At 38.4% G+C, this 26,694-nt stretch overlaps 1 protein-coding gene across 2 annotated transcripts; it reads left to right on the top strand.

Annotated features, from left to right (window-relative positions):
- Positions 1-26,385, top strand: LAMP1 (lysosomal associated membrane protein 1). Of its 2 annotated transcripts, none has more exons than XM_004450743.5 (9): positions 1-379; positions 9,011-9,132; positions 10,729-10,945; positions 11,064-11,222; positions 21,973-22,166; positions 22,855-22,980; positions 24,425-24,491; positions 24,579-24,749; positions 25,366-26,385. In XM_004450743.5, the coding sequence occupies exons 1-9, from the start codon at positions 319-321 to the stop codon at positions 25,503-25,505; spliced, it is 1,257 nt and encodes a 418-aa protein (XP_004450800.1). In that variant the 5' UTR covers positions 1-318; the 3' UTR covers positions 25,506-26,385. The 2 variants fall into 2 exon arrangements, with proteins under 2 accessions (XP_004450800.1, XP_004450801.1); XM_004450744.5 differs by having other exon boundaries at positions 23-379; positions 9,014-9,132.
- The last annotated feature ends 309 nt before the right edge of the window (positions 26,386-26,694 follow it).

Here is a 26,694-nt window from a genome sequence, read left to right as displayed (position 1 = left end):
GCCCCGGCCCCGCGGGGGGCTCACGTGACTGCGTGGGGGCTGGTCGCGCTGCGGCGGTCACATGATAGGCCAAAGCCGCCGGCCGGGGTCTCTTTTCTGGCCTGCGGAATCCCGAGCGGCACGGGCATCTGAAGTGGGCTGGGACGCTGCTGTCCCCGTCACGCCCGGACCCTCGGTCTCTCCGCGTTTTGGTCTAATCTCCCCTTCTCGAGTTTAGGCGGATTGCAGGGGGTGCGGGTCACCAACCGCCAACCGCCTCGAGACCCTCACGCGCCGCTGGGCTCCTCACGCACCGGCCTCTCCCACCCCCTCGCGCCCATGGCAGCCCCCGGCGGAACTCGGAGGGGGCCGCTGCTGCTGCTGCTGCTGCTGCTGCTCGGTAAGACGGGGGAGCGGGGACAGCTCTGGGGAGCGCCGCCGCCGTCCCGGACTCGGAGAAGCCGCGGCCTACGGGTGGAGGGGAAGCCCGAGGGGCTGCGCGGTGCCACCAGGGACGGCCGGGCTGTCTGGGGTCCCGTGGGTCGTTCCCTGCCCCGGACTTGTTCTCTCTGTACTGTGAAGTTTGGCTCATGGCCGAGTTCTGCTGGTCAGGGGCGGCGGCTTCTGCCGGGAGGTGGCTGAGCTTGCAATTTAGGGCGTGGGATTCCTAGGTAGAAGCTCACTGACAGGTGGTTTTGGGAGTTGGGAGTCCAGGTGCTGAAAAGTGGAGGAGGGAGGGATGTGTCTTCAGGGCTGGAGATCGTAGGTCAGGTCATGGGTTCCGCTCTCAGGTTCGATATTTCCACTTAGTCACTGAATTCATTTTTCCTGGAGTCTTTAAAATCGAAACGAAACTTATACGCGGTTGCTTTGTGGTTTGGTAACTTCTTCATAGCTGAGGTTCATTAGTTTAATTTTTGGCAAGTTTAGCGAGGGAGATCTAGATGAGGTTATGCAGGCTAAGATGGCAGGAAGTTATCTCTCTGTCGTCTCTCAGGCTGCCTGGATAGGTGACCTAAATCGAGCTCTTTTACAGCATAGATTTTATTCAGTAGAAAACAGAGAGGATGGTGCAGTGATCCCGTCTTTTGGAGTTGGTATTTCCTCCTTCTGCCTTTCGCGTCTTTGAGGACGGTATGAATGTGCGTATGTGTGTAGTTATGTTACTTTGAATTTAAGCCCATGTTAAAATCATACAAAATTATCTTTAAGGTTTTAGCAGATTACATGGCAGGCAAAATGAGAGGTACAACTGGGCTTCAGACTCACAATGGCAGTGTTCATGTCTAATAGATTTAAAGAGCATTGTTCTTGTTTCACAGTAGAGTGTGCCGGTTCCTTTAAGCCAGAATAAGAGACCATTAACACGTTGGGAAGCATTGTGGCTCCCGATCAATCTGTGGAATTTTAAGAAGCAGTAGATGCTAAATAAATTCTTTATTAAGAAATTTTACTATCTTTTGTCTGGTCTAATAATGAAGAGGAATATATGCCATCTCTTAAATGTGTATCGATTATATGGTTTCATTTTGAGTCTGTTCAGTGGCCCTCACTCTCTCAATGGCATTCTTTCTCACCCTTCCTTCTCTCATCCCCTAATAATATAGCATCTGAAAGATGATACAGAAGACAACTGTGTGAGTTAAATATATACATCTATATACACACTCCTATACATACCTGCCCATGGATTCTTTAAATACCTGTCTCATTCTATCTAAAATTCTGTTATTGTGGTTGAATGGATTTTGGTTTAATTTTTTGTGTTTTGCTGTGTAAAATGAACTATTTTAACTGAATAGGCACAAGGGATGACCTTATTCCAGTAGAAAACTTGAAACCTTGCTCAGTACCTGTGACCCTTACCCAGCATGCGTAATTAGTTATGTGAGGAGTGGCTGAAACAAGTTTTGTCATGTCAAAACAATTGCGTTATTCTTTTATTAGAAAAGCTCTCAAGCAGCAGAACGCTTTCATATTTTGTTTCTTGTATTTAAAACTGACCTTAAAAATGAAGAGAAACACCTATAACTTCCTTCTATTGTGGTAGTTTGGAGTATTGTGCATAGTCATTGCCAATAGTTTATTACTTTAGGTAACATATCTTTCTTTTTCTGTTGGAAAGTAAGAATTTAGGCTTGATAATTCACTCTTTCCTCATTTTCTTCAGTTCCATCCAGATGATTCTCTAAAGCATGTTTATTGGTCCCCAAAATGGGGAGAATTAGGATCATCAAGCTCAGAAATGTACAGAATACCTAATCCGTGCTCTCCACAGTGCCTGCTCTGTTAACCAGGTGACGGTATTCATCCAATGCAGTCCTTTAGAACTTAGCTGCAAATGTAAATTGGATTTCTACTCTGGTTGGTTGTATATTATGGGAGGAGTACTGTCATTGGATCATGGAGAGTTCTAATTTCCACTTTCATCATAATTACTCTTTCATCATGATTAGTCTGCAGCATCATGTACATGTCTTTGTACTGTACAATTTGGTGAGAATGACCTCTGTGTGTGTGTGTGTGTGTGTAACCTTTCTTTCAAAGAACTACTTCTTAGTCTCTTCCAAGAATTTTCTTGATTCATGTGGATAACATGAGAAGTGGGATTGGTGTGCAGATAATTCTTGTATAATGTAAATCAAAAGTGTTCGGTTTTCTCTTAGGGTGGATTTTATTTAAAATAAATTTAGTCACAAAGGCGGAAATACTTTCAGACATAGTCTGTGTGTTCCCATTTCTTGTGATTCCATGTCCTCGCCCCATCCTTGGTTTTTAGCCAAGAAGACATGCATTAGTGAGTGAAAACTTCTATAATGTCGTCATTTAAATAAAATCAGGTTTTTCAAATATAAATATTCTTAGCCAGGTAAGCATCTTTGTTGCTGTTGAGTGTTTTGTCTCTGTGAAAAGTATGTGTCAGCATTAAAAATGAAAATTATTGGTCTGAGGAGAAAAAATTTCTTTCCTAAAATAAGTTTTTAAAAAAGTGTAACCACTTTACAATTTTTTTAATTTTAATTTTTTGAGGTATGGTAGCCGGGAATTGAACCCGGGACCTCTTATGTGGGAAGCCAGCACTCAACCATAAGCCACATTGGCTTCCCTGAGTTGGTTTTTTTTTTAATTTGTTTTAGGTTTTTTCAGGAGGCACCGGAAACTAACCACATCTGCTCCCTTTTTTTTTTTTTTTTTTCAAGATTTATGTTTTTATTTATTTCTCTCCCCTTCCCCGCCCCCCCCCCCCCCAGTTGTCTGCTCTCAATGTCCATTCGCTGTGTGTTCTTCTGTGACTGCTTCTATCCTTATCAGCTGCACCGGGAATCTGTGTTTCTTTTTGTTGCGTCAGCTCTCTGTGTGTGCGGCGCCATTCTTGGGCAGGCTGCACTTTCTTTAGCGCTGGGTGGCTCTTCTTATGGGGCGTACTCCTTGCGCGTGGGGCTCCCCTATGCGGGGGACACCTCTGCGTGGCACAGCACTCCTTGTGCGTATCAGTACTGTGCATGGGCGAGCTCCACACGGGTCAAGGAGGCCCGGGGTTTGAACTGTGGACCTCCCATGTGGTAGGTGGACGCCCTATCCATTAGGCCAAGTCGGCTTCCCCCCATTTATTTTATTATTATTATTTTTCAGGAGATACCAGAGATTGAACCCAGGACCTCATACATGAGAATCAGGCACTCAACTACTGAGCTATACCCATTCCCCACTTGGTGAATTTACATTGGGAACTTTGTTGCATTCTACCAGTTCACTGTTAGGTTTTCTTTAAAATAATTATATAGCACGTTCCTTAAATGTTTCTCTTTTAATATTAAGATGTTTTAAATTGAAAATGGCTGTGTATAAATGGATTACACCATTTGTTTCCAGAATTGGTGAGAAATTAGTAAATTAGTCTTGGCCTATTACTAAAGTTTCCTTTTCTTTTGCTTTTGTTGTTGTTAGTTGATTGCTTTAGTAGCTCTTCATAAATAGTTAGCTTTTAAATACCCATTTCATTATATCTTTAAAGTTTTATATTCAATTAAAAATGCAACTTTAAAAAGGTCTTTTAGAAACTTGGATTTAGGTCTATGTAATAATTTTAATATACAGTTTCCTAAAAAAATCCTTTTAATAAAATTTCAGACTTTTAAATTACCAGTTCCTTTTATGTTAATAACTGGGAACTAATTAAAGCTTCTTTTGCATTTGGATTCTTGGAAGAAAGCACAGACAAGAAGAACTGGAACTTATATTTTTGATAGACAAGATTGGTGGTAATTGCATAACATGACTGTAAACCTCTAATGTTAACTAGATGATTTCATTCTGTTTCAAAATGTTCTTCAAAGTTTTACTAATTACTGTTACTTTGATTGTGGGAGTTTTTCAGGTAGATGACAGAATTCAGGTCGAAGACCAAATTCTTCATTAGATCTGTGATCTAAATGTTTCTGTGGTCCTGTAATTTTGAATTTATATTGTTAGCCCATCCTACACAGTATGAGTCTCACCTTTCTCTTTGCTTCCAGAGGACTTCTACAGTAAATGCTTTCATAATACCTGCTTTTACTATATAGCATTAATTCAGTTGTGTTGCAAAAAAATTTTTTTTGAACAACTGGGACTGGGGATTGACCTGGGACCTCATATGTGGGGACCTGGTGCTCAACATAGGAGCTGCAGTTGGCTCCTGAGTTGTTTTTTTTCTCGTTTGTTTGCTTGCTTGTTTTTAGGAGGCACCAGGGACCAAATCTCTGGGACCTTCCATGTGGGAAGGACATGCTGAACTGCTTGAGCCACATCCGCTCCCCATCATTTTTCAAATATATCCCTCACTTACAGTCCAGCTTCTGTCTGACACATAGTATGTTCTCAGTGAATATATGAAGAAATGGCCACCAAACATGCATAACCCATCTTCTTAGAAATATACATATTTGTACCTTGCTGCTAGAGGTTGTGATTCATTGAGATAGAGGCTTGGTCTTTTTCCTTCCTTCCTTTAAATCTTCGTAGAGGGTCATCACTGATTAAGAAGAAAAGTACTGGATTTAAAAATCAAGCCAAAACAAACTAGGGTATAACTTTTATCAAAATATGTAAATCTCATTTCAAAAGCAAGTATTTCACAGTTCAAAGCATACTATTCGTTCAGCAAATCCTTGAGTACTTTAGAGTGGTTCAGAGCACTGCTCTGGAGCTAGCCCATTGGGGTTTGACTCCAAGGGCAAAAGATTCTCAGTCCCAGGTTCAAGTTCTGCCTCTGCCACTACTTAGTAGTTGAATGTCCTCAAGCAAGTTACTTAACTTCTCTGTGCCTCACTTTCCAACATCTGTAAAAGGGAATCATAGTAGTGCCTACCTATTGGAGTTGTTATGATAATTAAATTAATAATTGCAAAGTGCTTAGAGAAATGCCTGGCATATAGTAAGCACATCACATATCCTTGGTAAATAAAATACTTACTCAACACTTCAGTGTCAGGCACTGAGAATTAAATGGTGAACTTGATAGATGTCATCTGCACCTGTACAGAGCATAATGTTTTGTGGGGGTTTTTTGAGCTTAATGTTTTAATAATAGCTGACATTAAAACCCTAGTCTCAATGCCTTGTACTAAATGTTTTACATGCATTTTTTTATTTAGTGCTCTAAACAACTCTGTGAGATCTCACAGCTCTTATCTCTGTTTTACCAAGTGCAAACAAAATGAGAGATTGGGAAGATCACCCAGCTATTTAAGTGTTGGCAAAGCCAAGTTAGAATCTAAGGTCATCTGATACAAAAGTACATGCCTTTTCCCACAGCTGCACTTGTTTCAGATAATGAAATTTCTACAAGTAGGGGTATTTTGAAGGAATAAACACCCTTTGAGAAATCACAGTTACATTTGAGTGAAAGACCACTTATTTTTATGGCTTGCCGTTTTTATGGAATTTTATAAAACCCAAATTTCTAACCATTAGCATAAATACATTTCTCTTGAAATATTTTATTCTAATTCATTTTCTCTTGACCAAAATAGACTTCTGGGAGTAAGGTTCTTATTTAAATAACTCACATTTTCTAAACTTTACAGAATAAATATAGGCCATCCAGTTGCTGCTAAAGCTTATTTTAAATTTGTTTTAGTATACTTGTTTTCCTTTTAAAATCCAGACCCTCAGTGTATTTACTAAATGAAAAAATTTTTGATTGAAAAGTTACTTAGTGTGAAATGTTTCCTAATGAAGTGCTTTGGGTCAGTTAAAATGTTTTTGGAAGATTTAGACAATTATTTTATGAAAGGGAGGGAGGTTTAGTAAGAGCTGACCTTTGCTACTCACATGCGAGGCATTCTGCTGTGTACTTGTATTATCAAATACTCTTCCCAGCAGCGTCACATAAGTGGTGTCTCATGGCCAAAGAAACCTAAGCACAGAGGGGACAATAACTCACATATACACAGTGAGAGCTCTGGCTCAGGATTCCCTTTGGGTCTCTGGTTCAGAGCCATGCTTTTTAGCCATTTTTACTTCTGCTGCCTACCTCACTTGCTTCTACATTGCTTGGCATCTCTTTCTGTAGCTTTTACACACTTACCCCATCCCTTAGAAACATTAGTTAGAATCATTTTTCTATTTTTAAAAGCGTCTGGGAGAAAAAAAAAAGAACCCTCTTGAAGAGCAGATGTAGCTCAAGAGGTTTAGTGCCTGTTTCCCAGGTACAAGGTTCTGGGTTCAACCCCCGGTACCTCCTAAAAGCAAAACAAAACAAATGAAAAAACCAACTCTCATTGCGGGGCAGATGTAGTTCAATCCCCAATACCTCCAAAAACAAAACAAAAACCATCTAATGTGTTAAAAGCAAGTTGTGGAATTTTCTGTGCATTCTAAAAATAGAATATTCATTAATTAGAAATTCAGTGTAATTTTGCCCCCAGTATTGTGAGGGGAAAACTGTAGGGGATAGACTTAGAAGAGCTTCAAATGTAAAACAAAACACAAAAAAGTTTCACTCTAGGTAGATTTCCTTGTTAGCCATAGTTTGCTTCATTCTTGTGTAGCAACTTTTCTTTATGAACAGAGATTTTGGTATTTCCTTTTCTAAAGGTTTAAAGGAAGATATGTAGGATTTCTCATAATACTCTTATTTGCTTAGGTTTGAATAGTAGTTTCTCTGAAGATTTTATTTTGTGAAAGTCCCAAGGGTAAAATGAGTTGGGTTCATTGGAGCGCATTTACTTTCCCAAAGACTAGTATTTTAGAATATAAAAGTTAATTTATTGTCCTCTGTTTTGATTATGCTTCCCTCAAAGAGTGTTTAAGTCATATTTACACTTACAGTATCAAATGAGTCCACAGATATATAAATGTTCACTAAAAGGGCATGCATTAGGAATGGACGTGGCTAAAGCCATTGAGTACCTGCTTCCCACATGGGAGGTCCTGGGTTTGGTTCCCATGCCTTCTAGAAACAAAAACAGAAAAAGCAAACAAACAACAGCAAGGGAACAAATGAAAGGTCCAGCTCAGGGGAGCCAGTGTGGCTCAGTGGTTGAACGCCGGCTTCCCACATAACAAGGGCCCAGGTTCAATCCCCTACCCTAGTACCTCAACAACAAAAAGAGGGTGGGGGAGGATGGGCATGTACTAACGTGTACCAGTAAAGGCAAGTGATGGCACATCATTTCTAGGCGAATAGTGCTACACAATGGTAGCTAATTAATGTTTGCTTTCAGAATTAGCCAAACAAATAAAACCTAGTTTTGCTTGTTTGTGAAAGAAAAAATTTAGTTTGTAAAGCTAACTTCTCTACCGTAGTGATCAGATTACATTTGCTATTAAACATCTCGATTACAGAGCCATGTAGAAAGCAGAGATGGTACTGGTCTTTAAAAAACTTAAAGAGGAAATACTAGTGTCACGTTAAAGCTGGAAAGACCCAAAAGCACGTCTATTCTGTCCATTCATTTTGACTATGGCAGTCCCATTTAGAGAAGTTACAGGATATGCCTAAGGTTATACAGTTAAGTTCACGTTAAATAAATTTAATCACCATTTTTAAAAAATATTTATTTATTTCTCTCCCCTTCCCCCCACCCCGGTTGTCTGTTCTCTGTGTTTATTTGCTGTGTCTTGTTTCTTTGTCCGCTTCTGTTGTTGTCAGCGGTGTGGGAATCTGTGTCTCTTTTTGTTGTCTTCTTGTGTCAGCTCTCCGTGTGGGCGGCGCCATTCTTGGGCAGGCTGCACTTTCTTTCACGCTGGCGGCTCTCCTTATGGGGTGCACTCCTTGCGCGTGGGGCTCCCCTACGCAGGGGACATCCCTGCGTGGAACGGCACTCCTTGCGCGCATCAGCACTGCGTATGGGCCAGCTCCACATGGGTCAAGGAGGCCCGGGGTTTGAACTGAGGACCTCCCATGTGGTAGACGGACGCCCTAACCACTGGGCCAAGTCCATTTCCCTAATCACCATTTTTTGAGGACCTTTCTGAAATTGGGAAAAGAGCTCAGAGCTTTGAGCGCTTTTGAACTTTACTTACCACAATACCACTCCATGAAAAGTAAAAAACAGTGAACTTTAAATAGCAGTTTAAGACCACAATGAAAGATTTCACAAGCTTTTCCATAGAACCTAATGACTTCTATAGAAGATGGATATTATTTTAGATTGACGTGAGCAGGTTTGAGTTGTGCCTTAAAAGCCCCACAAATCAGTGAAATCATCTGAGAATCATGGAGCTAGATAAAGCTGGTATTGACCCAGAAATTTGATATGTGGCTTCAGGTAAAAATTCTGATGTGTAAAGCATTAAATGCATGTATACCAGGTTGGCAAACTGATCTGATGTATTTATAGATGTCATTTTCTTGGTGTTTGGAAGGGATAGAAGTTCTAGGTGAACCAGCCTGTATAATCCACTTGTCTAGTTCTTCAGCGGTATAAGAAGCACATGGGATCTCTAATAAAATTATTGCTTACAGCTGTAAAAAACTGAAATGCCCAGTTGTGTATTTTTTAAAAGTTGGTTATTTGAGTATTTTTGTCTTTCCTTGAATTAGCAGGCTTCGTGCATGGTGCGTCTTCATTGTTCGTTGTGAAAAATGGCAACGGCACAGCTTGCATAATGGCTGACTTCTCAGCTGCCTTCTTGATGAATTATGATACTAAGAGTGGTTCCAAGGTAAGAAATACTGGGGTCATTCACATGCTTATGTGTGTGTAAAGATTATTTTAAATTTTAAATAAATCTTTGAAAAATAATCCCACCTTTAAATAGTTCTTTTCATGGATACTGTTTTCTCCTATGCCAGTCAGTAATGTGCTATTTTATATACTGTAGCTGCCATAATAGACAAACCATTTTGTGTTCTGCTTTCACTATTTTATCACGAATATTTTCCCAGCTCTCTTCATAATTAGTTTTTATAACCACAGAGTAATACTTCATTGTGTTACTCATAATTTGTTAAGCCACTCCCTTGTTGGTAGTTTTTTTTACATTCTTTTTAATCCCATTGACAGCTTTGTAAATATAGCTTTTTTGATCAGATGAATATATTTTAGATAGTTCATTACTCTCCAGGAAATGTATATAAAGTTATTTGATGTAAAGTATTGAAAGCACTGTACTCATTTGATCAAAATGTTTCTTGTATTAGTTATTTTGTTTAAATTTTGTGCATTTCCTAGATTTATAACAAATATGTTTTTGTTCATATATCTTCATATGTTAATTACCTCTTAGTGAGCATTTCACATGCTCATTCTTAATATTTACTCTTCAAATATATATCCTTGAACCAAATTTTATTTTCAGTTCTTTGTTGAAACTATCATTTTTCTTTTTCCATGTCCATATTGACAGCATCATATCTTTTTACTATTACTCAAAGAGCAGTTAGAGCCAGGATTGCTAGAAAGATAAATAGTTCCTTTGAAGCTGAACTTTGTGCTAACCCCTCAAGCCTTATTAATTTAGATATGTCTTCTAAAATGTGGTCTCTATTAAGGTAGAAAAAAACCTGAAAGGCTTTTGTTTCATAATTCTCAAATTTTAAAGACTTATCTAAGCACTTTTAAATTTTTATTTCATTTAGATACGGTTAGATTTTTTAAGCATCCTCTTGTTATATATTATGTTACATAAATGGTATCATAAATTATTCTTATGTGCTTTACTATTTTACAAAACATATCTTTGTTAACTCATAATATGTCATGTCTCAACTCTGTCATTTTTTTTTAAGGTCTTGCCTTAGTATATGGTTTAACCATAATTCATTTAACCAGTCCGTTTTCATTTTGATGGACATTAAGTTGTTATCCAATTTTTCTATTGCTTATAATAGTAAACAAATAAAAATCCTCTTTCTTTGTTTAGAAATAGTCTTAAACAAAACTTTCATTAAACAAATAGCTTTTTTCAAATATAAACATGAAATTCATTTTGAAGCCAAATATGGATTATTTCAATTAACCAAGACAACTTTAGTTTTAATTGTTACAAATTAGTGGAAGGAGAATTTTTTATAATATGGATAATTAAAAATGTCTTAAATTTGAAATTATTTTAATCTGTTACTGACATGTAATACTGACATTTTTGAGTGTTTTTATGTTTACATTATAAAATAAATACCTTAGCAGTGACATTTGAGATGAAACTAAGGTCTCAGTTTATATCAGACTTACAGAAGGTATCTTTCTTTTCATATTTTTGAATTCCATTAATAAGCTACAGTCTAAATGAGTTTTTTTGGTAATTGTGTTTGTCTAGAATGTGACCTTTGACTTGCCATCTAAAGCAGAAGTACTAAATAGCAGCACTTGTGGTAAAGAGAATACTTCTGACCCTGTTCTAAAGATTGCTTTTGGAAAAGGACATACATTGACCCTAAATTTCACAAGGAATGCAACTCGTTACAGTGTCCACCTGCTAAGTTTTGAGTATAACTTATCAGACACAGATATTTTCCCCAATGCAAGCACCAGAGGTAAGAACCAGAATTGACCAATTATACGGAGATAGAAAATTGGGAGGTGGGGGGTGTGTGTTTATCTAAAATTACTTTTAAGTACTGCAGGTTCAAAATCATGATTTTTAAAATATAGATATCAAGACTGTGGAATCCATAACTGACATCAAGGCAGACATAGATAAAAAATACAGATGTGTCAGCAGCAACCAGATACACATGAATAACGTAACAATTATACTCCATGATACAACCATCCAGGCATACCTTTCAAGTAATAACTTCAGCAAGGAAGGTAAGATGTTATTATTTGACCCATTGGTGCTGTTTGTTTAAAAAAACTACTGTCTTTATATACTGAAAGAAATGTATGTTAAATAAGCATTTATCCATCCAGGGTCACTTGATAGTGTACTTTGCATCTTTGAAGAATAATCCACCAAACCTTTTTTTTCTCTTTTTAGAGAAGGTGACCTCTAACAGATGAGGATGGATACGTCTTGATTAAAAAAGGGTAAAAGGGCAAAGCAATTGGAACCTTCTCTGTATTACTCTTGTTATAAGGCTAATGAGATTAGGGTCACAGGATCTCTTTCAGTTCAAGCCAGTTATCTTTACACAAAGACACTAGTCTTGTTTTGGTCCCAGCTCAGTCAAGTCTAGGGACAGGTGGAACATTCCTTTCTGATCAGGTGGTCACCACTAGAGGGCATATCTATTAATTCAGCCAGTAATACATACTTTATCTAGGGCTAGTCTAGTGGCTAAGAGTAGGGGCTCTGGAAGCAGATAGATGATCAAGCCACTTATTCGCTTTGTGATCTTAGGCAATCCAGTTAACCCTTCTTTTTCTTCACTTCTGAAATAAGAATAATAACCTGTCTTAAGTGGTTTTTAGGATTAAAAAAGGTAATTTATAGAGGAAGGCAGCAGGCACAGGGAGACCCTGGGGGTAATGGGAACACCACAGTGCAGCCTACCCTGTCCCAGTGGTCCTGGAAATGCCCTTGCTGCCCTCTCCTGTAAAATGTGGCTAATAAGAACAGTCTTGAAAGCAGAAAAGAAGTCATAAAAGAGGATACCACCAGGAAGAATGGAAGTGAAAACCCATTTCAAGTCTTAGAAGAGGCGCCTCATGTAATTTCCTTAGAACAGACCTTATCGACTATCTCACAATTCAAAATGTGGTCCTGGACCAGCAACATGGGCAGCTCCTGGAGGCCAGTAACAAATGCAGAATCTCTCCACCCTAGACTACTGAATTAGAATCTGCATGTTTACAAGAACTCCAGGTGGTTTGTATACACAATGAGATTTGAGAAGTAAAACTTTACTATTCCAGGGAGACTGAAGCCATTTTTTTCCTTTTATTAGAGATGATGTGGGTTTATGGAATAATCATACATAAAATACAAGATTCCTGTATACCACCTTATTATTAACACCTTGCATTGGTGTCGAATATTTGTTACAATTGATGATTGCATATTTTTATATTTGTACTATTAATTAAAGTCCATGGGTTGATTTAGGTTTCTCTGTTTATGTAATGCAGTTTCATGGATTTCTTCTTTTAAATTTTTTTATTCTATTACCATATGTACTATTTAATGAGACAGGCTTTCTATCAAGAGTTTTCTCTTGTAGACAGCGTTCTAAGATGGCCCCATTGATCCCTACCTCCTGATGTTTACCCCTTGAGAGTGAACTAGACCTAGTGACTTGCTTCTAAAACTAGAATATGGCAAGTGTGATGGAATGTCTACACCAAAAGAACAAGCCAAAACAAGACACTACATAAATTGGACCTCATCAAAATAAAAAATTTGTGCATTGCAGGACATGATCAAGAAAATGAAAAGACAACCTACAGAATGGAAGAAAATAGCTGCAAATTATATTTCTGATAAGGGTTTAATATTCAAAATATATAAAGAACTTCTACAACTCAACACTAAAAAGACATACAACCTTGATTTAAAAATGGACAAAGGACTTGAAATGACATTTTTCTAAAGAATATATACAAGTAGCCAGTAAGCACATGAAAAGATGCTCAACATCATTAGCCATTATAGGAAATGCAAATCAAAACCACAATGAGATGCCACTTCACACCCACCAGGATCTATTATTATAAGAAGGGAATATTAAAAATATTGGCAAGGATGTGGAGAAATTAGAATCCTAATGCCTTCCGGGTGGAAATGAAAAATAGTACAGCTGCTGTGGAAAACAGTTTTATGACTCATCAAGAAGTTTTTAGGGAAACAGATGTGGCTCAAGCAATTGGGCTCCGTCTACCATATGGAATGTCCAAGTTTCGATACCCAGGGCCTCCTGGTGAAGGCAGGCTGGCCCACGCAGAGTGCTGCCCCACTCAAGGAGTGCTGGCTTACATGGAGAGCTGGCACAGCAAGATGATGCAACAAGAAGAGACACAGAGGAGAGACAGTAAGACACACAACAGACCAGGAAACTGAGGTGGCACAAGAGAATGATCACCTCTCCCACTCTGGAAGGTCCCAGGATCAGTTCCCAGAGCCGCCTGATAAGAATACAAGGAAACACAGAAAAACACACAGTGAATGGACACAGGGAGCAGATAATGGGGGGAGGGAAAGGTGGAGAGAGAAATCTTTAAAAAAAAAAAAAGAAGTGTTTACTTCTTGGCCCAGTGTTTTTGTTTGCTAAAGGCTGCTGGAAGCAATACACCAGAAATAGGGTGGCTTCTCTAAGGGAAGTTTATTACGTTAAAAGCTTAAAGTTCTGAGGCTATGAAAATATCCAAATCAATGTATCATCAAAGATACTATTTCACCGAAGGTCAGCTGTGAGTGATCCGGCATATGGCAGGGCATAGTGAAGGTTCTGCCCAAATCAAGAAATCAAGCGAATTGCTCTTCTCGAGCCCAGCTGTGGGCGATCAGGCATATGGCCTGACTCTGCCCTCTCCTCCAGGCTGATCTCTCAGCCTTTAGGGCGCCTCTTTCTGTGCTCTGCTGATTCTAGCCTTTTGCCTCCGGGACATCATTTCTCAGCCTCTTGAGCTTTGTCTCTCTGCTGCTTTTTTTCTCCATGTCTCTACTTTCCGAAAGAGGTGATGTACAGAGTAAGAAGAGAAGTGCATGTGTATGTGTGTGCCTCTGCATGTGGGTGTGCCAGTATACCTACACAAGGGAGGGCTATAAGGGGAAGGGACGTGTGTGGCAGGGAAGTGGTGTCTAAATTCTCATCTTCAATAATAGGAAATCAATAGATAATGCACAAAGTTTATGAATAAAAGAAATAGCATTTTAAGAATATCATTTCATAGCTGGGGACAGGAGGATGGGAAGGATAGGGCAAGATGCCACTGCTTTTCATCATAAGCCTTATAGTTTTGATTCCTTAAATTGTGAATTTATTACTTTGATGAAAATAAACATTACTTTTAAAAAAACAAACTGATTGGCAGATCCCCCTGCCTGCCTTGCGGTCCAGGAGCACTGAGGAGGGCTGTTTTGTGGCACCAGCAACCCTCATTGTGGACTCTCTGGTCTCAGCAGCTTCGCAGTATGATGAGCAGGAAGACTATACATCATTGGTTCTTTTGTCTGTCTGCTCACTGTTTGCTCGTCTTCTCCAGGAGGCACCAGGAACTGAACCTGGGACCTTCCACATTGGAGGCGGGTGCCTGATGGCCTGAGCCACATCTGTTCCCCACAGGCTGCAGTGTCTGCTGACTTGCGGCATCCACTGGTTTAGGCATGTAGCTCATTGTGGCAGACTGACTGTGACCAGTGTAAATTACCAGGATGTCCTAGGGCCTACACCCCCGTGTGTGGAAGTGACATGACCACTTACCCTAGTGAGTGCACCTTGTGCATGAAAATCAAGGAAGAAGGTCATGATATTAAAATTATCTGAAATGAACTATGCTAAAGGGACAGTTCACAGAAAAGATGGACAAGCCACCTTAAAATGAGCATATTAGATGAATTCCAGCTTTCCCATTTTCCTTTTTCCTATGTTTCTTTGCATGAGATTTGTTAACCATTTTCTGACAGTAGTTGTGGAAGAGAGCCATGTATGTTAACTGTGTCAAAATAAAAACTTGCTTCTTGGCAAAAAACAAAAAACATTTGACTAAAGAGTACATGATTGCCTTAGGGTAAGCTTTTGGAAAACCAGGGTGAACTTCTCCACTGTGATAAAAGTTTATTTTGAAGATAGCATAGCCATCTCTCATCTTTCAATCTAATGTGACTGGCCTTCAATTTGCAACATTTCTCAGCAACCTTGCTTGAAGACCCAGAAGTGACTGTTGGGATAGTAACCTTAAGGGATCCTTTGGTCATCATTGGTAATTTTCATACTATGACAATCAGTTACAATATTCAAGTAGACTTTAAGAAATAGAACTTAAGGAAAGAAACTAACCTTTATTGAATTAGGTACTTTTACAAATACTACGTTTGGAAAAGCTTGTTGAGCCCTGTGAGGTATGTGGTGATATCCGTTTCTTGTAGATGAATGAACAGACTCACCCAAGATGATGTGGTAAGCGGTGCTAAGAGTCTGACAATTTTCTGGCTCTTCAGTGTGCTGCCTCTTTTCCCATTGAGTCTGGAGGGATGGGTAAGCATTGCATGTGCTTCATCAGGAAGAGAAGAATACTTAATATAGGCCTGCATACTGAGGCAGGCATAACTAGTGTGATTTGAAGCCAGTGACCACCTAGCAGCCTGTCCAAAACACTCATCCTGTAAAATGGATCTCCTCATTCAGTGCTAAAGATGACTTCATTAGGCAGGCCAGTCAGGATAGTCGAGTGGGAGTTAGAGTAAGAAGTTAAATTTTAGCAATTAGTGTTTAAAGTGATAAATCTCCACATTCCCTGGGTTTCATACCCAGCAGAATACATCTGAATTGTGTCAGTGTCCTCTCTTAGGTCTAAAGAGAAGGAAAAAGCAAAATCTTTCAGAAAATCTTGGGAAATAAAAGATGAAGTTTATTGATTTCATACAATGATTTCACTATACAAGCGAGCCCTGAGTGTGGTTGTAGAATATAGCTCATGGTGTTTGGTAACCATAAATACATGTCAAGTGATGGCTTCCTTCCTTTTGCTTTGAAGGCTTCTTAAGATGAATAAAAATTATCTGGCCTACCTTTTCCTGCCCCTGGATATAGAGTATGCTGCTCTTTAAGTGAGGTGCTGCTGTATTGCGGGGTGTGGGTGGGCTTTGAGAGCCCTGTGACTTGCAGCCACAAAATGGAGATGTAACAAATACAGCTATGCTTATTATGTTTTTAAAAGCTAATTTATTTTTTCAGTGGAGAACATATTCACCTGATTCCAAATTGAAAAGGTACAAAAGTAAAGTTTTTCTTCTCACACCTGTGCCGCAACCATCCGTTCCCTTCCCCAGAGGAAGCCAGTGTTACCAATGTTTTGGCACGCTTGGATCTCATATACGCAGTACTCTTGAGATTTGGAAACTTCATTTTGGGTAGTCATCCTAATGTATTAAGTAGAGTTGTTCATCACAAGTGCTTACCATCCTCTAAGACCATCCTCCCCACCTCTGTACTTTTTCCATGGTTGCAGTCCTCTTATCAAAACTTGATTTGATTTTGTTCTATCTTCCTGTGTAAATATGTATATACTTTGGAAAAGAAATCCTGCTTCTTTTTGAAAGACACTAAAACACTGTTCAGTACATTCTGCTGGGTAGTAGGAGAAGTTAGGAGGCAACCTCAATACTGAATATCTATAAAAAGACGGAGGATACTGACTTTGTGTTTTGGTTATCCAGAGGTGTGACTGCAGAGCTCTCAGAAGTGTCTTGATCCACATCAACTCCTCTTTTCATCAGAGGTGATGGGGGATGGAATAAAATCACAGACAAGTCCTGTGTACTCCTTACTAGAAAGGAAGGAGTCCCCATGGGATTTCTGGAAATCTTCTCATTATTTATAGTTACATCCTTTACAGTAATTCCTTATCAATCTGGAGCTTTCCTGTTAAGAAACAGGAAGAGACCAAAAAACAAGTCTGAACTGACAAAAGACTTTTAAAGGTTCTTTTGCTTAAGTTTGTGCGTGCTGCCTTTTCTTGAGAGCTGATCCATTCCCACTTCTCATAGAACCTATTCTTTCTTGCATGTAATCTTAGGGAATTTGGTTCTCTAATGGCCTATCCTGTAGAACCAATGAGGAGCATGTTCTAGAGGGCCAGCCACCATAGGTGGACTGAAGGTGAAAAGAAAAACAAGGTCTAAATAAGGTCTCCAAATCTCAAAGATCTTAAATACAGTAATATATCTCAGCAAACCCAATAGAATAGACTAGAATAGATATATTCTGAATAATTTTTTAAAGCTTATTCGTTAGCATGTTCTGTTTGACTCATCTAAAATGGCTCACCTAGCCAATATACTTAACTTTTCACAGTCTTAATTTTTTGAAGGTTTTAGGTAGCCCAAGTTTTATTATACTACTATTCTTCATGTCTTAATTAGTTCTTTTGTTTTTTGACAGTGGTTGGTATTGTTACTTTACAATTAAAGAGACCAGTAGTTTCCCTAAACAAAAATGGAAATAACTGACCAAATAACTACCGTGACAGCATATATTGTTGAAAAAAAATTTTTATTTATATTAAATTTGAGCTATATCTTCGTCTCTTTTTGTTGTGCCAATTTCATTTTCTTGGTTAGATGCTTTTTAACTTTTTTTTGGTCAATTAAATTGATAACGTTTTGAGGGAAAGGATCCTATATCAAATATATTAAATATATTTTTATATACTCTTAATTTTCCAACTGTTAAAATAAATACCATGCAATGGATTGGCTTAACAGCAGGATTTATTGGCTTAGTTTCAGAGGCTAGAAGGCAGGCTTCCTCCCGGGTTCAGTGTCTTCTGGCTGGCAATCTTTGGGGATCCTTGGTTTCTCTGTCATGCGGGAAAGCACATGGTGGTGTCTTCTTTCTCTTCCAGATTCCATTGACTTTGTTTCTGGCTGCTCCCCATGGCTTCTCTCTCTCTGAATTTTATTCTATTTATAAAGGACTCCAGTAACCCAGATTAAAGCCCATACTGATTCAGTTGGCCACACCTTAACTAAAAATAACATCACGAGAGGCTCTATTTAATGGGTTCATATGCACAGGAGTGGATTAAGATAAAGAATTTTTTCTCTGGGGTATATAACTTAACCCCCAACATACTTCTAGTCTGTTCTCTACATAATGGATTCTCAATAAATGAATGAATACATCCTTTACAAGAAAGCCCACCTTCATCTTGTCTCAATATATTATCTTATCTTTAAAAATCTGGGGACTTAACAGATTTTATTTTAAAACAAAATAAAGCACATATCAAAAGATCTAGATTGAACTGTCCTGTCAGTTTTGTTAGTTGAAAATAAACTCAAAAGAAAACAGATATCTTCTTTCCCAAAGGTCTTTAAGAGTATGGTAGATGATTATCTTTCTGGAATGGTGTAAGTATAGTTCTGGCTTAAGGCTGGAGGATAAACTAGATGAGTGGGTCTCAAACTTTAGTGGGCATTAGGGTTAAATTCCTAGCCCCAAGCTGATTCTGGCTTAGCATGTTTGGGGTGAGGTATCCAGCCCAGGCATCTGGATTTTAACAGCTGGGCATTGTGTCTTTAAGAAGTGCTAAACTAGGTGACCCATTCCAGGCATTTCCACACTTAAAGGGCTAAGATTTTATTTTCCAGAGAAAGCATATATAGTGGTATCTTGTTTTAAAGCAAGGATTGTAATTTATTCAACTTCTTTATCTTTAATGTTTGGTATATGGGTATTTGCTAAATGAATGATGGGACTCTTCTATGACCATCAGCTAGAAATAGAAACTGCTTTTAAATATAGTTAATAAATCTCACTTCCTATCCAATTTGGCAGTGTTGTTTTTTTTTGTTCCTTAGGAACCAGAATCTTAATCCGAGTCTAGTTTAAATCGAAGGAATCAGGACATCTCTTTGCATTTGAGACTCTTCTTCATTGAAACATGCAGGAGATATTTCAGGCCAGTGGAGCACACTTCAGAATAAGCAGTCTGGCACCGCATCCTTCCCTCCCATTATTTTCTTTGTCAAAGAAATTAAGAGTAACCATGTAGTTATCCCTAGGTCCCCTTGTCTCCTCAGAGGCCTTCTGTGACAGCACCTCCCACCATGGGTTACTTCAGTACATCTTATTTGTGAATAGCTCCTAGATTGTGTGTAGTAGGTGCTTGAATATTTGTTTAAGGAAAGAAGAAATATTTTGTTAAAAGATGTGAATTTTGCACTTATAATTTAGATAGGAAGAAGAAAGCATTTTCTTCAAACATTTCTAAGATAGCAAATTTCTCTGACTTGTGGTTAGGTCTAATAGTTTGTTAAGGAAAATGAGTGTACTGGATGGGTCATACATTAAAAAACAATTTTCAGATTAGTGTAGGTTACACTTCTTAAATGTATGTCATATGGCCATTTAGACCAGAATTTGGAGACTGGTCTTTTTTCTTTTGATTTGGTTTTACACATTTAACTTTTGCCCATTTAATCATGCTGTGTTCTGTAACAATTTATAAAGTAATGGTTGAAGCTCTTTTTTCAAGTATAGCTAGAACTTGAACTTTCAGCTTAGTTCAAGGGTTAAGATATAAACAGTGTTTGTCAGCATATCATAGGTTAAGGCTTCCATTCAATGACTCAGGCCTTCCAATTTTTTTTTGTTTTGTTTATAATAAATTTTATTGAAACATACTCATAAACATTAAATCCATCCAGAGTATACAGTCAGTGGCATTTGGTATAATCACAGAGTTGTACATTCATTACTTCAACCAATATCAGAGCATTTTTATTACTCTAAAAAGTAATCATAATAATAAACAACAAAAAACTCTGTCCCTTACTAGTCACCTCTCAATTTTTCTATCCTTCCTCTGCCATACATAACTGCTAATCTATTTCCGTCTCTCTAGTTTATTTGTATTATTTTGTAGTGATGGAGTCAAACAATATGTAGGTACCTTTGTCTAGCTTCTTTCACTTAGCATATTTTCTTTTTTTCCTATTGATGGAAGATTATTAATTACTATAACTGTCCATGGTTTGCTTTGATTGTACTTTTGCCCAGATTTCACTGATTTTAACATAATACTTTAATGTACATTTGTTCTGTCTCAGAAAAAAAAACTCTTATGTATGCACTATTAACCATATTCATTTTTTACTGTGCTATATATAAGCCTTCCAATTTGCCATCCCACTGTTAACCAAAAGTCAAAATTCACTTATGGTCTTATTTAATTTTTTCATACTATATTATGTCTAGAAAGGGATTTTACTTTATAAAATTAGATTGTGTGAAAATGTCTTCCACAAGTTGACCTTTTCAGAAAGTATGTTAAATATCAAATATGTTCCAGTAGTGGGTTTAAGTTTCCCTGTCTCTTTTCTCTCCCAAGTTGATAGAACATGAAGGTGGGAATTGACAATTGAAAAAGAGTCAAAATGAAAGCTTCATTTGTAGTTTTGGGTGAGAAATAAAAATATCAGTAAAGTTACACATAATAAATTCCTGATGGTCTTTCCTGCCACAGAGGGTATTTTTAACCAGAAGGCTTCATACTGCTTAACCTAGAAGGACATGTTTGCATAGAAATTGAATAAATATTATCCTCAGAAACAAGATGGTAAAAGAAAGAACCTAATTTTGATGTTAATGATGCCATAAATTTGGTTTTTTAGAACATTAGTTATAATCTGTCCATAAAAGGTATGTAACTATCCTGTTTGTTCCTATAGAAAATGTTCCATTTTTTTCCTGCTTTAGGATCTTTTGGCATTATTTTGAATGTAAATTTTTGTTAACAATATTTGTGGACAAGTAAAATTCTGAGATTAAAATTCAAATTCCTCATGTCCCAAGCTGTGGCCTCTTTCTGCAGACCACAGCAGGAGTTTCCTTTAGTTCCCAGATTGAACCATGTTCTCTCTTATCTCAGGGTTTTCACAAACTGACATATTGTGCATTCCCCATAAACTGGAATACTTGTCCGTACACTTACCATTCCCTGCCCCAAATAAAAACCCCACACAACTGGCTGATGCTTGTTCCTCTCTAATCTCAGCTCAGATATGTCCACAACAGGCCTGCCTGACAACCCCCATCTTACCTTACGACCTCCTCAGCTGTTCTCCATCAAAGCATCCTAGTCTTCCTAACACTCTAGTATGTTTGTGTGTTTAATATCTGTTTCTGCTACTAGACTAATATCCATGAGCTCGAGTCTTTTTGTTCTTCAAGCAGTTATTTCTAGCACATTTCCAGGTACATAATAGGAACTCAAAAGATATTTAACTGAATTGTGTCATCATTTGCACGGTATATGTATTGGCTGACTATTCAAACAGCATGGCCTTTCCTATTTTCGTTCCTTCATGAGTAAAAGTATTCTTCTGGACCTCCAAAATAAGGTTTGACATGCAAAAGGATAAAATGAATACTGTTAGGCACAGAGGTAACAGGTGGTACTATGGGCTTAAACTTGCATGGAGGATGAGATAAGGAAGAATCTCTGATTAAAGTTGTTGTATGACTGCTTTATTAATATGTATCAATAAAATTGACTTGTTTTTAAAAAGTGAAAAAGTTGTTTGACTATGGAAATTTGAAGACCAGAAAATTGACAGAGCATGAAAAATTCTCTGTGCTACTCTGCTGCCCTTGCTCAAATGGTTTTGAGGGACATTGGCCCTAATGGCTTGAGGCATCCATTATCTATAATGATTTAACTTTTGTCCTATACAGCTAGAAAGGTTTTCGCCATGTAACATCCTCAGGAGAATTGAGAAACTAGTCACTCAGGTTATTTTTTTGAGAATGCCTGCTGGCGTGTACAGTAAGTTCAAAAGGGACTTGAATTTTAAGTTCTGAGTTGGGATCCAGTTTTAAGCACTGATGGTTATAAGAAATCTAGACCTTGAATTTCCCTTGGTGACCAAAGTGACTCATTTCCACTCTTCCTCCAGAGACACGCTGTAGACAAGATATACCTTCCCCAACAACAGCACCTCCAGGTCCAAAGCCTACGAGCCCTTCACCTTCTCCAGTGCCAGAAAGTCCATCTGTGCATAAATACAATGTGAGTGGCACAAATGGAACCTGCCTGCTTGCAAACATGGGGTTACAGCTGAACATCACCTATGAGAAAAAGGATAACACGGTATGTAAAGAATCATTTTTGGGGCATTTTCTTTTTGTACATTAGAGAGTGCATACTATGTCAGTATCAGAAACTTGCCTTCATAATTAACAGCCTTATGGAATATGAATCATAGAAAAACATTGTGCCTGTTTTTGTAAATAAACTTTATTGGAACACAGCCATACCTATTCATTTACCTAGTAGGCTGCTTTCCTCTAAAGCAGTAGTTGAGTAGTCACGACAGATGATCATATGGTCTGCAAAGCTGAAAGTCTTTATTTGGCACTTTACAGAAAAATTTTGTTGACCTTTATACAGACCATTAAATTTTGCTCAAGCTTTTTTCACTCACACATTTAAGTGTTAAATTTTTCTTTTGAAATAAAATTTTCTCCCTTAATGGTGCTGAAGTCTGGGGATCTATGAATTTTGAAGTTTGTGATTGTGAAGGTAAGAGGGTTGGGAAGAGTACTGGGATTTATACTTCACACAGGTACTAATCATTCTGAAAGTAGCATTTAGAAGTAGGAGAGGGAAAATGTTTTGAAATCCAGAAATCTGTAGTATAAACTTACCATGTTTTCCTTTTGGTTTTTGTTAAATGTGGCTTGAAGTTATTGTTTTAGGATTGTTTTTGTTATTTTCAAGTGTGTGAAGGACCCAAGGCATAAAATGGAATGGTAACCTCTTTGCCTTTCTTGTTTAGATTGCGACAAGAATATTCAATATCAACCCAAATAAGACCACTATTAATGGGAGCTGTAACTCTCACGTAGTGACTCTGGAACTCCGAAGTGAAAATGTCACTTTACTTGTCTTCAGTTTTGGAATGGTGAGGATCTGTTTGTTTTTTAACACTGAAGATTTTGGCATAACTTGGCCTTAGTTTCCTAACATACATTTTACTGTAGTTTATGCCTTACTACTTGTTTTTTCGTGTACTTGTCATAGTACTCAGCAGGACCCCTGTTTGTTCACTTAGCAAGCCAAGGCTGCAGCATGGTGGCGGCAGCTGAGCCTGACAGCAGACTGCCTTGCCGTTGTGCATAGCCAGGGTGAAAATAAGCCATAGGGTCCTAAAATGTATAGCTCTGCCTTAAGAATATGGAGTCTTTGTGCTTTTTTTATTTCCCTATTTTGAAGATCATTTTGGTTCCTCTTTTTTTTTCCTGTTAACAAATGCCATCATTCATTTATTCCACAAGCATTTAACAAGCGCCTTCTCTGTACCAGGCAGCCACTGTTAGCACCTGAAGTATAATCCTTAGCTCCTTTGACCTAGCAATAGCTTTTTCCTTGCCCTGTACCTTCTTTTCTTTACACCTCCTGGGAAGAATTACATAAAGTTGCAAAATAATATATAAAAAATATAAATGCCACTTATAAAAATTTTTGTTATATATTATGTATATAAACTGATAGATAGTTGGGTTTCTCATAATAAATTTTAGCATTCCTATGATGCTTCCCTGTACCATTAAGAAAAAGTTTAATTTTAGAATATGGCTTCCTCAGTCCCCCTCTTACCGCATCCCCCCCCCAAGATGGCTCCCTTGTCTTTTTTTTTTTTTTTTTTAAGATTTATTTATTTATTTAATTCCGCCCCCTCCCCCGGGAGTCTGTTCTCTGTGTCTGTTTGCTGCGTCTTGTTTCTTTGTCCGCTTCTGTTGTTGTCAGCGGCAGGGGAAGTGTGGGCGGCGCCATTCCTCGGCAGGCTGCACTTTCTTTCGTGCTGGGCGGCTCTCCTTATGGGGCGCACTCCTTGCGCGTGGGGCTCCCCTACGTGGGGGTCACCCCTGCATGGCAGGGCACTCCTTGCGCACATCAGCACTGCGCGTGGGCCAGCTCCACACGGGTCAAGGAGGCCCGGGGTTTGAACCGTGGACCTCCCATGTAGTAGATGGACACCCTAACCACTGCGCCAAGTCCGTTTCCCCTCCCTTGTCTTATCTGCTTGCTATGTCTGCTCATTGTCTTTAGGAGGCACCGGGAACTAAACCCAGGACCTCCCTGTGGCAGGCAGGTGCCCAACTGTTCGGCCCACATCCACTCCCTAGCAGAGAATCTTAATGATTCTGTTAAAAGGTTCCGGAAAGAACTAGTCAAAATTTGTGTGTTCTCCAGATTTGTATGATACCTTGTATAGACAGAATATTTTATAATTTCATTCCAAAGCTAGAAATATGGGGAGGTTAGTTTATTACCAGTAACCTTTCAAGTTTGACAATAAAAGTTTGAATCTAAGTGTGATTAAGAATTGTTTTTTTCTCTTTAAGAATGCAAGTTCTAGCCGGTTTTTCCTACAAGGAATCCAATTAAATACAATGCTTCCTGATGCCAGAGGTAATATTTCTACAATTCATGTAACTATATCCTCACCACTACCACCACCAAGATTTCCCAGAATAACTAGATTGCTTCAATTCACAGAACCCACTTTTAAAGCTGGCAATGACTCACTGAGAGCACTTCAAGCCACTATTGGAAATTCATATAAGTGTAATGCTGAGGAAAACGTTCAAGTCACGAAGGCATTTTCCGTCAACATATTCAAAGTATGGGTCCAGGCTTTCAAGTTTGAAGGGGATAAGTTTGGGTCTGGTAAGTAGCATCTGATTTTGATGTTTACAGTGGTAGTTGGAATTGAAGCATTTAAGACTTTTACAGTACTGACATCCTGTTCTATTGTGGATATGTAAGAGCTTCTATATTGGGAATATGGGTGGGGGTGGAGGTTCCCTATTTCTCTACAAAGAACTGATTCCTTTTCCCAATCTGAGATTTTTTTTAGAGAAAATTCCCCTTCCTGTGTTACCTTGCTTTAGAAAGGCCCAGGATATCTTTCACATGTGGACACATGACACCATTTTATGAAAAACATTGTCATTTTATGAAATAGTTGTGGCTCTTCTCTCTGTAAAAGTTGAATATGTATGAAGATGTCTTTCTGATACATTTAGTGCTCCAAGGGCCTTAAGGCCCTGTGTGCTGCACAGCTGAGCAGGTCGACAGCTGAGTGGTGGCTTTTCTATGTGTGGGTAGATACCCTGCCATAATTCATAGCCATGCAGAGATCACCCACTTCAGTTTAATTTTCTTTCCCCTGCTGGGGTGTGAGAAGAAGTTGAGAACGAGGGATAGACCTACATAGAAGGTCCTAAGATCTTATGGTGACAACAAATGTGACTATGTGATGGATTCTTGTTTTTCTTTTCAGTGGAAGAATGTCAGCTGGATGAAAATAACATGCTAATTCCCATTGCTGTGGGTGGCGCCCTCGCAGGGCTTGTCCTCATTGTCCTGATTGCTTATCTCATTGGCAGGAAGAGAAGTCATGCTGGATATCAGACGATTTAGCATTCCTCCTTGCTCTCCACCACCACCACCACCACCACCACCACCATAGATCAACAGCAGTTGCAAGGGGTCTATATTCATTTTCCCTGAGCTTAAATTGGTATTGAAAGGGAGGCATACTTTCTTGCAAACTGTTTTTCAAGTCTGCTTTATCAAATGTGAAGTTCATCTCGCAACATTTACTATGCACAGAAGAGTAACGATTGAAATGATGGTGTTAATTTTGCTAACTTGGTTAAATGTTTTGCTAACTGGTTAAATATTAATATTTACCAAAGTAGAACTCTAAGGTAAGGGTAAGAGTGCTTTTCTAAATTGGCACTGGTTCCACTATCATTTGACTTTTTAAGATTCTGGCGTTTTGGTTTCTTCATTCTTTACTATATTCAGATTTAAGCCTTACAAAGGGAAAAATCTTTGGTCTTAACACACTTATAATTGATTAAAGTTAGCTAATTGTTATGTAGAAAAATAAAAACTTAAAAGTACTCCAAAAGTTGAAAGTATGAAATGCTTAAATTAAGCTTTGAAAACCAGGACAGGCTGGCCCGTACAGGGAATGAACCATTCATCATTCAAGCATTACAAAATTAATTGGGCATATCTTTGGTATTTTTGATGCTCTGCCACTTAAGAACTGGCACTTTTTTAAATATAAAAATGGTTGTTATTTTTATTTACTTTTTTGTAAAGTGATTTTCAGTCTTCTGTTTGAAGTTCAGGGTGATCCTGTTTCTGCAGTTGTGTACAATATAGATTTCACTCTACTGATTTATCTGCTTACAGCTTGGTTGGGGTTGTACACTCGAAGGATCAGTTCATATGTAATGCATTGCCTGTAACAATGCTAATTAAAATTCTCTTTCTTTCTTTGTCTGGACCTAGTACTTTTGTCAGTTAAAAATGAGAGTTCATGACAGAATGATGTTGACCTTACATATAAGTTAAAGTTCACGAAGTATATTCAGGTGTTAAGTGTATAATGGTAATAACCACAGACAGGGAAGGGGTAGGAGAGTGAACTGCTCAGAGTGAAGCCTGTTTTTATTTACTTTAAAAAAAAAATTTATCCCCCTGCTCCCCCAGATGGTTCTCTCATCTATCTGCTCATTGGTTGCTTGCCTTCTCCAGTGGGTACAGGGACCAAACCGGGGACCTCCCACATGAGAGGCGAATGCCCAGTGGCTAA

This window comes from Dasypus novemcinctus, chromosome 15 (assembly GCF_030445035.2).
Source record: "Dasypus novemcinctus isolate mDasNov1 chromosome 15, mDasNov1.1.hap2, whole genome shotgun sequence".
NCBI classification, from domain to species: domain Eukaryota; kingdom Metazoa; phylum Chordata; class Mammalia; order Cingulata; family Dasypodidae; genus Dasypus; species Dasypus novemcinctus.
The sequence above is the reverse complement of the archived record's forward strand: the minus strand, read 5'-3'. Positions and strand labels throughout refer to the sequence as shown.

Bases quoted from the DNA above. Each gene is read 5' to 3' on its own strand.
- LAMP1 (XM_004450743.5), top strand. From the start codon at position 319: ATGGCAGCCCCCGGCGGAACTCGGAGGGGGCCGCTGCTGCTGCTGCTG. The intron at 380-9,010 runs GTAAGACGGGGG...TCCTTGAATTAG, and splicing joins GCTGCTGCTGCTGCTGCTCG to CAGGCTTCGTGCATGGTGCG. The intron at 11,223-21,972 runs GTAAGATGTTAT...CTCTTCCTCCAG, and splicing joins TAATAACTTCAGCAAGGAAG to AGACACGCTGTAGACAAGAT.